This window comes from Pteropus alecto, unplaced genomic scaffold (genome assembly GCF_000325575.1).
Source record: "Pteropus alecto unplaced genomic scaffold, ASM32557v1 scaffold669, whole genome shotgun sequence".
Lineage (NCBI taxonomy): Eukaryota > Metazoa > Chordata > Mammalia > Chiroptera > Pteropodidae > Pteropus > Pteropus alecto.
In genome coordinates, this window is record NW_006442554.1 from 832,007 (window position 1) to 845,952 (window position 13,946).

Genomic DNA, 13,946 nt, shown 5'->3' on the forward strand with positions numbered 1-13,946 from the left:
TCAGTATGAATGACAGGATTATATTTATGTGTTCATGTAAAATTACATCTGCAGATGTATGCATATATAAAACCAAAATGACTTTAAAACTGTGGATTCATGTGCAAGAAATATTCAATAGGAAACATATTTGATAGAAACAATTATATTAAATTAAAAAAAATAAACTTCAATTATTCCTCCTGTTGTGTAATGTATTCTGCCACAAAAACCCTACAGAACTGACGGTAGGTCTACATATCAAATATATTTTGTTGTACTACCTTTCATTTTCATAGCGACATTTTCATTGTCACTTTAAATGCTTAATATAACAGTAAACATGACTGTCATTTACATAAGTTTGTACACTCCATCTATAAAGAATTTATTAACAATTTGCTTTATAATACTTTATAATGGGGAGGCTTTTTTCCTAATGCATCAAACAGCATTTTTCCTAGTGTGAATTATTATTATATTTTGTGAAGCCATGCAAATATGTAAATTTTCCTTCATTCAATGCATTCTTAAAGGATCTCTTCTAAATAATTTTTCTCATTTCAGGTGAGAGACCCTGACAAATATTTTTTATTATGCAATGTATTCATATAGGATCTAGCTTGGATGAATTTTATGATACACACTTAGACCTGACTTCTGTTATAAGGCTTTCTCATTTTCAAGAAACAGAGTTATTTTCATGTATGACTATTGCGATGCATACTCAGAACTGATTTCTGAGTAAAGCCTTTTCCACAGTCACTGCATTTATAGGGTTTATCTCCGGTATGAATTGTCTGGTGTTTATTGAAATTTGACCTGTCGGTAAAGGCCTTTCCACATTCTGCACATATATACGGTTTCTCTCCTGTGTGAATTCGTTGATGTACTTTGAGATGTGGTTTCTTAGAAAAGGATTTCTCACAGTCAGGACATTTATAAGGCTTCTCTGTAGTATGAATTCTCTGATGTGTAATTAACTCTGACTTCTGGATAAAGGCCCTCCCACAATCAGCACAAACATAGGGTTTCTCTCCGGTATGAATTGTCTGGTGCTTATTGAAATTAGACCTGTCAGTAAAGGCTTTTCCACATTCAGCACATATATAAGACTTCTCTCCAGTATGAGATTTCTGGTGAGTATTAAGATTTGACCTGTTGGTGAAGGCCTTCCCACATTCAGTGCATATATAGGGTTTCTCTCCTGTGTGAATTCGCTTATGCATCTGGAGTTGTGACTTAGAAGGGAATGATTTCCCACATTCGTTGCATTCATAAGGCTTCTCTCCAGTATGAATTCTTTGATGTGCAATTAAGTGAGCCTTCTGGATGAAGGCCTGCCCACATTCAGTACATATATAGGATCTCTCTCCTGTATGAATTCTCTGATGCATCCTGAGTGTTGATTTTTGAGTAAAGGCTTTCCCACACTCATTGCATTTGTGGTGTCTCTCTCCAGTATGAATTTTCTGATGTACATTGAGGGCTGAGTTCAGGGAAAAACCTTTCCCACATTCGCTGCATTCATAGAGTTTTTCTCCAGTATGAGTTGTCTGATGCCTCAGTAGAGATGACACCTGGAAAAATGATTTTCCACATTCACTGCATTTATAGGGTTTTTCTCTAGTATGAGTTTTCTCATGCGTGATTAATTCTGAATTCTGGATGAATGCTTTCCCACATTCAGTACATATATATAGTTTTTCATTTCTATGAACTCTCAAATATATACTGAGTAGTGGCTTCTGTGTAAAAACATTTACACATCTGCTAAGTTGAGTTTTTTCTACAGTATGAATTCTCTGAGATGTAAAGAGGTGTGACTTCTGGGTGAAGATCTTCCCAAATTCAGTACATGTGTTTGCTTTCTCCCCAGCAGGAAATTTCATATTGTGACTAAGTGTTTGTTTGAGGCTGAGGACTTTCCCACACTGATTACTTTCACAGAATTTCATTGTCCTATGTGTATTTTCAAGGTTAGTATAAAAACTCTGGGCAAAAACTTGTCCATGTCTAGTAATTTTATCAAAGTTCTTTGTTGCATTGTTTTCACTATGAATATGTGAGTCTACATTATGCTTAAAACTCTTTCCAAATGAATCACATTTACCAGGTCTTTTCTGTGAAGGAATAATATAATTTTGGCTTGGCTGAACAAATTTTCCACTGTCTTTATATTCATAATCCCACTCTGCATTCAATATTTTCTTATTGACAAATGAAGCATGACTCAGAGATTTGTTCTGTTTTTCCTGATATCTTTTTATCTGTTCAGTATCCTGCCACAGTTCTTCTAAAATAGAATACAAGGGACCATCTCTTGTATCTTCACCCTCCATTTCACTATAAAATGAAGCTTTCCTAGAACTTCTTTTTTGTGAGATCTTAATCCCAAACTTCCCATCTAAAAAGAGAAAGAAAAAGTAAAATTGACACAAAGGATAACAAAAGATTAAAAGGTACACATAAGCTAATCCAAATCAAACACAGGGAAACCAGCAAATCTGATGATGATGATGATTATGACAACGACGACAAGAAATACATACATAACATTTATTATGTGCCAAGCTTGTACATGACACTTATGATGTTCCAAGCATTGTTCTAAGAAATATATACATATGAACTCATTTAATCCTTTCCAAAAAAAAAAAGAAAGAAAAAAAATCCTTTCCAAAGCCCTATGAGGTATTTTCTACTGTTATCCACCTATTGTAGATAAGGAAAGTAAAGCTCAGAATGATTACATATATAATTTGCCCTAAAACATTGTCATTAAGTGTTGGAGATTAGAGTTCAACATAAGCAATCTAGCCCAGTTTTGGTAGGAAGTTTAAATATCAAATAGGGTGGATTGAAGATTAAAAAGACAAGGGTTTTAGGGGGGAAATATCCATGGAGAGCCTATACTTAAAACGGGGATGACTCAGAGTCTAAGTCCTCAGAGACTAAGCTAAGTCCTAGCTTTTGATTCTAAATCTTCACTAATCTCACTGCTTCTGGCTCATTTGTAACAATGCCAAATTCATATGATCAAAAACAAAACAAAACAATTTAGTTTGCTAAGAGAATAAATGCTAAAAGTTCTCATCGCAAGGAAAGTTTTTTCTTTTTTATATCTATATGAGATGGATGTTAATGAAATTTCCTGCAGTAATCATTTCACAACACATGTATGTCAAGTCATTATGTGGTACACCTTAAACTTATACAGTGCTGTATGACAATTATATCTCAAAAAAAAACTGAAAAAAATTGATTCATGCCTATAGGATATATGCTGTGGTCATAGCCATCGTGACCTATACAAATAATAAGTGGATATCTACACTCCAACTTTGCATCAGGTGTAATTGTTTTCTTGGGTCTAACATTGTTTTTATATATTGTACATTTGTATAAGAAGAAGTATAAAATCAGAGAAAGAACAAGCCATCTATAGTAAATTAAAAGCTGCCCACTGGAATCTATTCCACCTTTCTTTTGTATTAAAAGAGTAGTAGCCAGGCATGTGGCTACCCAGCCATATAACACTTTTCAGCCTCCTTTGAAAATTGGTGTGGCCATTGACAATGTTCTCATCAAGAGAATGTGGGAGAAAATTAGAGCATTGAGACAGTAGGCATGTTTCCTCTACACCCTCTTCTACTTTCTTGCTTATTGAAACCTGGACTTGGCAATAATACATATCTAAACATGTGAATGCCACAAAAACCCCAAGAGATGGTGGAATTATGTATGGAAAGACCCTGGATTCTTGAATAAACATGAGTAATGATGTTTCCAATGGCCTGTGGTATTAGAAACTGTACATGAAAGAAACAAAATTCTTCAGCATTTAAGTCACTGTATCTTATAATCTCTTTATTACTGTGCATTAGCTTTAATGTAATTAATATAATATTCTTGCCTAGAGTGGGAATCCTTTACTAGTACAGTACATGAAACATATTAGATTCTTCATAATCATTTTAAAATAGAAAAAATATACATTATTTCATCAGCAAGAGGTTTTATATACTGAAAATGCTGAGTCATCAAATCCAGTTTTCCCCTGTTATTCAGTTTGATACTATACTCCAGACACATGCGCCATCTAAAATCTCATCCTTTTATTCTTTTTGTTTTGCTTTCATTATTACCAAACTAATAATTTGAAGGTTAGCTTCTTTGAATAGTATGATGCGCATTCACAGACTTTTCTCACGTGGGAAATATTACATTGTTTTAGTACTGATTTTTAACACTTTAAATTTGCCCAATATTTTTTCTGTTAAATTTTTTCTTGTCTCTTTACCATTTTTAAAAATTCCTATCCGCATTCCCTCCCATTTGGCAATTATCAGCTTTTCTCTATATCTATGTATCTGTTTCTGTTTTATTTATTCTTTTGTTTTTTTTTTCTTAGACTCTACATATAAGTGAAATTATATGGTATTTGTTTTTTCATGTCTGACATTTCACTAAGCATGATACCCTCTAGGTCTACCCATGTTGTTGCAAATGACATGGTTTCAGTTTTTTATTACTGAATAATATTCCATCATATGTATATCTTTATTCACATCTTTATCCATTCATCTGTTGATTGACATATTTATCCATTCATCTGTTGATTGACATATTAGGTTGCTTCCATATTTTGGCTATTACTAGTAATGCTGTAATCAACACAGGGGTGCATGTAGCTTTTTGAATTAGTGTTTTTGTTTTCTTTGGATAAATACCCAGCAGTAGAACTGCTGGATCATATGGAAACTCTATTTTTAATTTTCCGAGGAATTTCCATACTGTTTTCCATACTGGCTACACTAATTTACAATCTCACCAATAGTGTATGAAGGTTCCCTTTTCTCTACATCCTTGCCAAAACTTGTTATTTGTTGATTTACTGATGATTTTAACAGGTGTAAGGTAATATCTCACGTGGTTTTAATTTGCATTTCCCTGATGATTACTGATGTTGAGTATCTTTTCATATGTCTGTAGGCCATCTGTATGTCTTCTTTGGAGAAATGTCTATTCAGGTCCTCTGCCCATTTTAAAATTGGATTGTTTGTTTTATTTGGTGTTTGTCTTTTTTAAAATTCTTTTTAAACAATTTTTAAATTAAATTTATTGGGGTGACACTGGTTAATAAAATTATATAGGTTTCAAGTGTACATTTCAATAATACATCATTGTATGTATATTGCATTGTATGTTCACCACCCAAAGTCAAATCTCCTTCTGTCACCATATATTTGACCCCGTTTACCCAGATCTACCTCCCCGCCTCCCCTCTTTCCTTCTGGTAACCACTAAACTGTTGTCAGTGTCTATGAGTTTTTGTCTTGTTCGTTTGTTGCTTTCGGTTTTATATTCCACATAAAAGTGAAATCATATGGTTCGCAACTTTTTCTGTCTGACTTATTTCGTTTAGCATGATAATCTCAAGAACCCCATAATCTTCTTATTCTTAAATTGCGTTTTTATTCTCACACATTTGGCTTTAATTTATTCTGGCAATATTAAGCACTGGATTACTAGGCATGGTTTTAGAAGTGGTTCCACTTTACACTTTATTTAACACACACACACACATAATGTATAAGATAAATAAAACTTAACTTCTATACTCCTGCTGTACTGGACAATATTTAGATCACTAGTTATCAATATTCATTCTAAGAAATCTGCTCTTGCAATAGAAAGCTCTATGCCCTTCCTGAGCCCACAGATTCAATGAACAGTACACAAATGAAGAGTCGTCTGTCCAGAAAAAAAAAGCTACTAGGAATTCATATGAAAAAAATATCTAAATAGTATTATTTTAAAAAGCGGAGGATGGGGGACAGGAATTGCAGAGTTATTAGTAAGAGAAGATAACTAAGAGGAAAGAGACAAGAAACACAGTAGAATCTGACAAACTTTGGAATGTGAGGATTCCTGATTTTGGCAATGATGATGCCAATTCCTCACATACTAAGTAAAGATGAATGAAGTAGAATATTCTATGGGAACTGTCTGGTATGCAGGTAAATGTATTACTAGAGCCCGTTATTATACAGCAACTAATGGCTTCAATATGGAAGTCATCAGGATACGAATAAAAAGCTTAAGTGTTCAGAATGTAAGACTCTTTTGAATTAATTACTATAGAAACAAATATATCCAGAAGACAGTAAACAACATCCATAGCCAGGGGCATCTCAGTGGGGGAAAAGCCTCCAAAGAAAAGGAAACGAACAAATTAAGTGTAAATCAAGACTAGGAAAAAAACTGTACAGTTAGAAAAGATAACATAATAGGAATGAGCAATTCACAGAAAGGAAAACCTAAATGTATAACACATATTAGAAAGGGAAAGAATAAAAACAACACAATACCATTTATATCCATTAGATTGGCCACAAAATAAGAAATCTGGATAATGTCAAGTGTTGGCATAGATGTGGTGAAATGGGCATACTTGTGTACTATATGTACATCCTAATTATCAAGCAATACCATTCCCCAAGGAATAATTTCACAGGCTCATAAGATGATGTGTATAAGAAATCCTTTGTTTTTTCATTGAAGTACAATTTCTATATAGTGAAGTGCAGATCTTAACTGTAGAGCTCAATGAATTTTTTTCATATGTATACACCCATATAACCACCACCTAGATGAAAATATAAAACACTATAATAATCCCAGAAAGTTCCCTTGTGGCCTTTCCCTGTCAATAACTGACTCCCAGAGATAACTACCATTCTGACCATAGAACATCAATCATTTATCACCATAGATCAGTTTTGTTTTCCCTTGAACTTTACATAATATGCCTGGCCTATTTGCTCAACAAATTATTTGAGATTTGTCCAAGTTCTTGTGTGTATGAGTAGCTCTTTTTCACTGCTGTGTAGTATCACATTGTAAGAATATAGCACAATATTCATCCATTTTCCTGTTGACGGACATTTGGGATAGTTCATGTTTTGGGCAATTATGCTAATAATGTTCATATGAATATTCCTACACATTTCCATTAGTGGAAATATATGCTCATTTCTCTTAAATGTCTATGTGTAGTACTGCTGGGACACAGGATAGCTGTACATTTAGCATTAATAGGTACTGCTTGTTTCTCAAAGTGGTTGAAAGAATTTCTTTCCTACCATCAATATATGTGAATTCTAGTTGCTCCAAATACTCATCAACATGTGATATTATCAGTCTTTTTAATTTTAACCATTCTTCTTTGTGTAATGTATGTAGGGTAGTCTTATTGTGGCTTTAATCTACATTTCTCTGAAGAGTAATGATGTTCAGCACCTTTTCATATACATAATGGCCATTTGGATATCTCTTTTTTAAAAAAAATATTTGTTCATGTCTTTTACCCATTTATTTTTCTACTGGGTTGTCTACCTTTTTCTTTTTGATTTGTAAGTGTTCTTTATATATTCTAAATATAAGCCATTTGTCAAAACTATATATTACAAATATCTCCTCCTAGTCTGTAGCTTGCCTATCTACTTTCTTGATATCTTTTGAAGAAGAATAATTCTTTATTCTAATATAGTTCAATTTGCTATCAAATGAGAAGAGAAGTATTCTCTTTATGCTTCTCCAAAAGAAATTGAATAATATTGGTATTATTTCTTCTTTAAATGACATGAAGAAATCAGCAATGAAGCCATGTGGGCTGAGAGCTTTGTTTGCAAGTTTTAAATTTAAGATTAAATTTATTTAATAGATAAAAAAGACTAAGATTTTTCTCTTTTTGTGACATTTCTTATAATTTGTTTTTCTAGAACTGTGCCCATTTCACCTCAGTTATCAAATCTGTTGACATAAAGTTGGTCATAATATTTTCTTAATACTCTTTTAACCTCTGCAAGATTTGTAATGATGTTGCTTTTTTCATTCATGGCATTAAGAATTTGTGTTTTCTCATTTTTCTCGATCAGTCTTGTTAGAGATTTATCAATTGTATTAATCTTTTCAAAGAATCAACTTTTGGCTTTGTTAGTTTTCATTATTTTATGTCCAGAGTTGCAAGCTTAAATTATCAATTTTTAACTTTTCTAATTTTCTGACATATATTTATATCGATATAAATAAAGTAATAAATTTCCATCTGAATAGTTCTTTATCTTTGTCTTTTCTGATGTGTCTATATTTTCATTATCATTCTGTTCAAAATATTTACTAATCACACTGTGGTTTCTTCTTTGACTTATGGGCTATTTGGATGTGTGTTCCTTACTTTCCAAACATTTTCTAGTTATATTTCTGTTCAGAGTTTTAATTTATTTCAACAGTAGTTACAGAACTATAGTGTATGATGTAAATCCTTTGAAATTGGTTGCAATTATCTTTATGTCCCAAAATAGGATCTATTTTGGTTAGTGTGCCATATACACCTGAGAAGAATGTATATTCTATAGTTGCAAAATGTAATGACCTATGCATGTTAATTAGGTCATATTCGTTTATCATGTTCAAATCTTCTATATCATTACAGATTCTCCTGTTTGTAAACAGACAAAAATCAATTACATGGGTATGTTAAAGTATCCATCTATGCGCATTTTGACTATCTCTCCTTTCATTACTGTCAATATTTACTTTATATATTTTCAGGAAATGCTATTAGTGCATACAAATTTGTATTTTTATAGAATCTTGTTGAACTAAAATTTTATCAGTTTCAGAGAAAGAGGGAATGTTGCTCAAGAGACAACAGACTTTGAAACGATAATACAAGAATATTACAAAACGACTGTATGCCAACGAATTGACAACTTAGATAAAAAGGCAGAAAATCTTTGAAAGAACAAATTATCAAAGCAAGAAATAGAAAATTTGAATACCCCTATATCTATTAAAGAAACTGAATTTGAAATTAAAGCTAGTCCCACAAAGACAACTTCAGGCCCAGATGAGTTAACTGGTGAATTTTATCACATATTTAAGGAAAAAATTATAAAATTTAAAGCAATCTTACACAAAAATTACAAAACAGAGAAGTGAACATTGAAAAATCCTAGCAAATATACCAATTTTACACAAATTCTTTCAGGAGAGAGAATAGGCATGAAATTTCCCAACTCATTTTACAAGGCTAACATTAACATGGTACTAAAATCAAAGATGTTCTAAGCAAAAATATACCAAAAACTAAAGAATGATATCGCTCATAAACATAAAGACAAAAAAACTTGCCAAATATTAGCAAACCAAATCAAGAAATACTTAAAAAATAAAACATCACGATCATGTAAGGTTTATCCCAGGAATGCAAAGTCAACTTAACATTTGAAAATCAGTGAAATTCATCATATTAACAGAATAAAATGCTCATCTCAATAAATGTAGAAAAAGCATTTGGAAAATCCAACATCCATTCATGTTAAAGACTCTCACCAAACTAGGAATAGACAGAAATTGCCACAAATTAATAAAGGGCATCTAAGGAAAATCACAGCTAATATACACTTAATGCTGAAAGGTTGAAAACTTTTACCCTCAGAATGGGAACAAGATAAAATAAAAATAAAGGGCATTCAGTCTGAAAAAGAAATGATAAAAAGACATGACAGTGGATGTAGAGATTTTAAAAGAATTTAAAAAAGACTCACTAAAACTAATAAATAAATTTAGCAAGGTCTCAGAATACAGGGTCAATGTCAGAATTGACTGTAACAGTTCCACTTTTAATATGGAGAAGTAAGCTCTTGAAAACATCTTTCTACAGACAGTAACTATAATCTCTAGAAAAACAAAACAAAACGTGTACTGGTAGAGTGAATAAAAGCGGGCAAATTTTGGAGTCAGAAGTTAGAGGAATTCCAGAGATCTGAGTTGCTATCTACTTTAGGTGAGACAGCATCTCTAGTTTCAGTCTAACCTAGTTAATTGCCTACTATGACAAAAACACATAACAATATAACAGAATACAGCGTTACTATAACATAACATTGATAATGTTTGGGATACAATCCAAAATTACTCAACATATGATAATCCAGAAAAATGTTCTTTTGGTTACTCTCCAGTGTCTTCAACAGTTTTTAAAGTATATTTTTCAGAGTTAACAGCTTTTATCTGTTAGATGGGTTAGTATAACAGAAACAATTCGGTCATACTAGAACTGAAGTTAGTTTTTGTATATGATATGAAGTTAGTTTTTGTATGGGTCAAGGATTTTGTTTCCTCCAATACTGATATCCATTTGTTCCAGCACAATGTGTTCAAAAGACTTTCCTTTCCCCCTGTAAATCGCATTTGCACCTTTAGAAAACTCATTTGTCCACATATGTGTGGGTCCATTTTTGGACTCTCCTGTTCCATTTATATATCTGTTTGTTCTTACATCAGTACCACACTGTCTGGATTAATATAGCTTTATAGTAAATATTAACATTACGTAGTGTAAATCTTTCACACTTTTCTTAAGACTGTTGGCTATTCTAGGTCCTTTGCATATCTATTAATTTTAAAATCTTCTTGTCAGCTTTTATCCTCCAAAATAACAAATATTGATTGAACAAGCAGAATACAATCCAGTAAAGCAATAGACAACATGCAAAAACTGCATTTATATATTAAATGACACAACATGCATCAAGAATAAAATATATGTTCCTTTCAGACACACATAGAACATTCCCCTAGACAGACAATTTGCTGAAATCATACAGAGTGTATTCTTAGACAACAAAAGAATTAGAGAACATAAAGGAAATGGACAAATTCTTTGAAAAATATAACTTATCATGTCTGACAAAAGATGAAACAGAAAATATGAAGAGCCCTACATCAATTAAAGAAATGAGTTTGTTGTTAAAACTTTCCCATCCCAATAACAGGAGAAACTCTAGAAAAAAAAAACTAAATTAAATAGAGGCAAGTAACCTACCAGAGACAAGATATAAAACAATGGTTATTAAAATGCTCAATAAACTTAGGGGGAGAAAGATGATCTAAGTGAGAACTTCAACAGAGAGATAATAATGTAAAAAAGGACACAGAAATCATAAAAAAAAAAATCAGAAATGAAGAATATAATAACTGAAAGGAAGAATACACTAGAAGGAATCAACAGTAGATTAGGTGAAGCAGAAGATCAAATCAGTAAGTTGCAACATAAAGTAGCAGAAAGCACTCAATTGGATTAAACAAAAAAAAAAAGAATAAAAAAAGAGAAAAGAATAAGAGACCTCTGGCACAACATCAAGAGTACCAACATAAGCAGCACGGGGATTGAGCAAGAGATTGAGAAGTGATTTGAATAAATAATGACAGAAAACACCCCTAATTGGGCAAAGGAATTAGACATAAGTCTAAGAAGCACAAAGAGTCCCAAACAAGAGGAATCTAAAAGGACTCACATCAAGACATATTGTCATTAAAATGCCAAAAATTAAGGACAAAGAGACAATCTTAAAAGCAGCAAGAGAAAGGCAGCTAGTTGCTTATAAGGGTACCCCATAAGAATGTCAGCTGATGTTTCAATAGAAAATTTGCAGACCTAAAGGGACTGGCAAGACGTATTCAAAGTGATGAAAAACAAGAACCTACAACCAAGACTACTCTACCCAGCAAAGCTATCAATTAAAATGGAAGGTGAGATAAACAGTTTCTCAGAAAAAAAAAAAAAGCTAAAGGAATTCATCACCAAGAAGCCAGTATTACAAGAAATGTTAAGGGGACTTCTGTAAAAAGAAGTAGGGAAAACCCATAAATATGAATACTAAAATGGTAATAACTATGTACTTAGCAATAATTACTTCAACTGCAAATGGATTAAATCCTCCAATCAAAAGACATTGTGTAGCTGAACGGATAAGAAAACAAGATCCACACATATGCTGTCTACAAGAGACCCGCGTCAGATCAAATGACACACACAGACTAAAAGGGATGGAAAAAGACATTTCATGCAAATGGAAATGAAAAAAAGCTTGGGTAGCAATACTTACATCAGATAAAATAGACTTTAAAATAAAGACTATAATAAGAGACAAAGAAGGGCATTACATAATGATAAAGGGATCAATATAACAAGAGGACATACCCCTAGTAAACATATACACACTCAACACAGGAACACCTACATTTATAAAGCAACTATTGACCAACATAAAGAGAGAGAGATCAACAATAATTCACTCATAGTAGGGGACTTTAACACTCCATTGACACCAATGGACAGATCTCCCAGACAGAAAATCAACAAGGAAAAAGCAGCCTTAAATGACATACTAGGCCAGATAGATTTAATTGATATTTTCAGAGAGTTTCATTCCAAAGCAGGAGAATATATATTCTTCTCAAGTGTACATGGAACATTATCCGGGAGAGACCACATGTTAGGCCACAAAACAAATCTCATAAATTTAAGAAGAATGAAATCATATGAACCATCTTCTCCGATCACAATACTATGGAAATAGAAAGCAGCTAAAAGATAAAAACTGAAAAATACAAACACACAAAGGCTGAATACCATGCTACTAAACAATGAATGGGTTAACAAGGAGATCAATGAAGAAATCAAAAGATGCCTAGAGGGAGAAAAAAAATGGCGTAGATGATAGAGGCTCTGTTCATCCCTCTGGCGACCAAATCAAATTGTGACGGAAACAAGGAGCAGCAGCAAGGAAAAATCGCCTGGGATCTTGATGAACAAGCCATATAACTAGGGAGGAATCCAAGAAAGCACCCTGCAACAGCAGAAGGTAAGATGGGGCGAGGACACGGGGCTGCCCAGTCTTGAGCAGCTGAGTGAGATGGAGGCTGAGACAGTGGCGGACGCCTCTTAAAGGGGCTGTGTCTGCGACTGGATTTCCGCGGTGACAGATCTGCTCGCTCTGAGCACCAGTGCCGACTCGGCTGCACGCAGGGGCACCAAGGACTTACAGGGAGACATTGTTGGAGTGAGGGCCGAGGCGAGACATGCACGGTACAGAAGTGCCAGTGGTAACTACTGTTCCTCTGTTGAGTCCTCCCCTATAGCGTCGCCATAGCTGTGACATCATCAAACTGGATAACAGAGGTCACTCTGCCCAGAGGATTCCGTGAAACTCCACCTTCCCTAACTCACAGCCCCACCCAAGCCACATCCAGGTGTATCCTCAGTGAGTCAGGTGCTCCTTGCTGAGACTCACATTGATGGAGGTAGCTGGCCTCGGTTTCTGGTGTGGCCTTTTGAGGCAACTATAAGTACAGCATCTGTGGATTGCTTGCTGAATCTTAACAGGTGGCTCCAGAGGGGTAGAGGCTTGGGCTAAATTTGACCTGCAGCTGAACCCCTCTCAGGACTGTGCCACTGGACAACTACTTCACAAAAGCACCAAGAGACTTGGAGCTTTGCTTTGTACATAGAAATAGATGTGGAAAGGCAGCCAAAATGGGAAGACAAAGAAGCAGAAACCATATGAGAGAACGGAACAGAGATCCAGATATAATGGAGTCAAGTAATCTAACAGATGCAGAGTTCAAAACACTGGTTATAAAGATACTCAATGAACTTTTGGGAAGTGTAGAGAACTTCAACAAGGAGATAAAAATGGAAATGGAAGAAATGGAAATTATAAATTATAAAAGGGAACCAGTCTGAAATGAAGAATAATTATCTGAGGTGAGAAGTATATTAAATGGAATAAACAAAGGAATATGCAAAGTGAATAAAGAAGAGGATCAAATGCCTTATCTAGAGAACGAGAAAGCCAAGGACACGCAATCAGAACAGCAAGAGATAAGATGCCAAGACTATACAAATAATTTAAGGAGCATATGGGACACTATTAAGGGTCCAAATATCCGTCTGATCAGCGTAACTGAAGAAAATCAAGATGTCAAACAGCTGTTTGAAGAAATAATGATGGAAAACTTCCCTAACCTGCTGAAGGAAATGGACATAAAACCTCAAGATGCTCAGAGAGTCCCAAAAATCAGAGATCCAAAAGGCCCACACCAAGAAACAT

General features: G+C 33.8%; 1 protein-coding gene across 1 annotated transcript in view; it reads right to left on the bottom strand.

The window, feature by feature from the left end:
* ZNF81 (zinc finger protein 81) overlaps positions 1-13,946 on the bottom strand; it is a 78,692-nt gene continuing 64,746 nt past the window's right edge. The window contains exon 6 of the mRNA XM_006922773.3: positions 1-2,386. Within this exon, the coding sequence (XP_006922835.1) occupies positions 681-2,386 (1,706 nt within the window). The 3' untranslated portion in view covers positions 1-680. The remainder of the gene's footprint in view (positions 2,387-13,946) is intronic.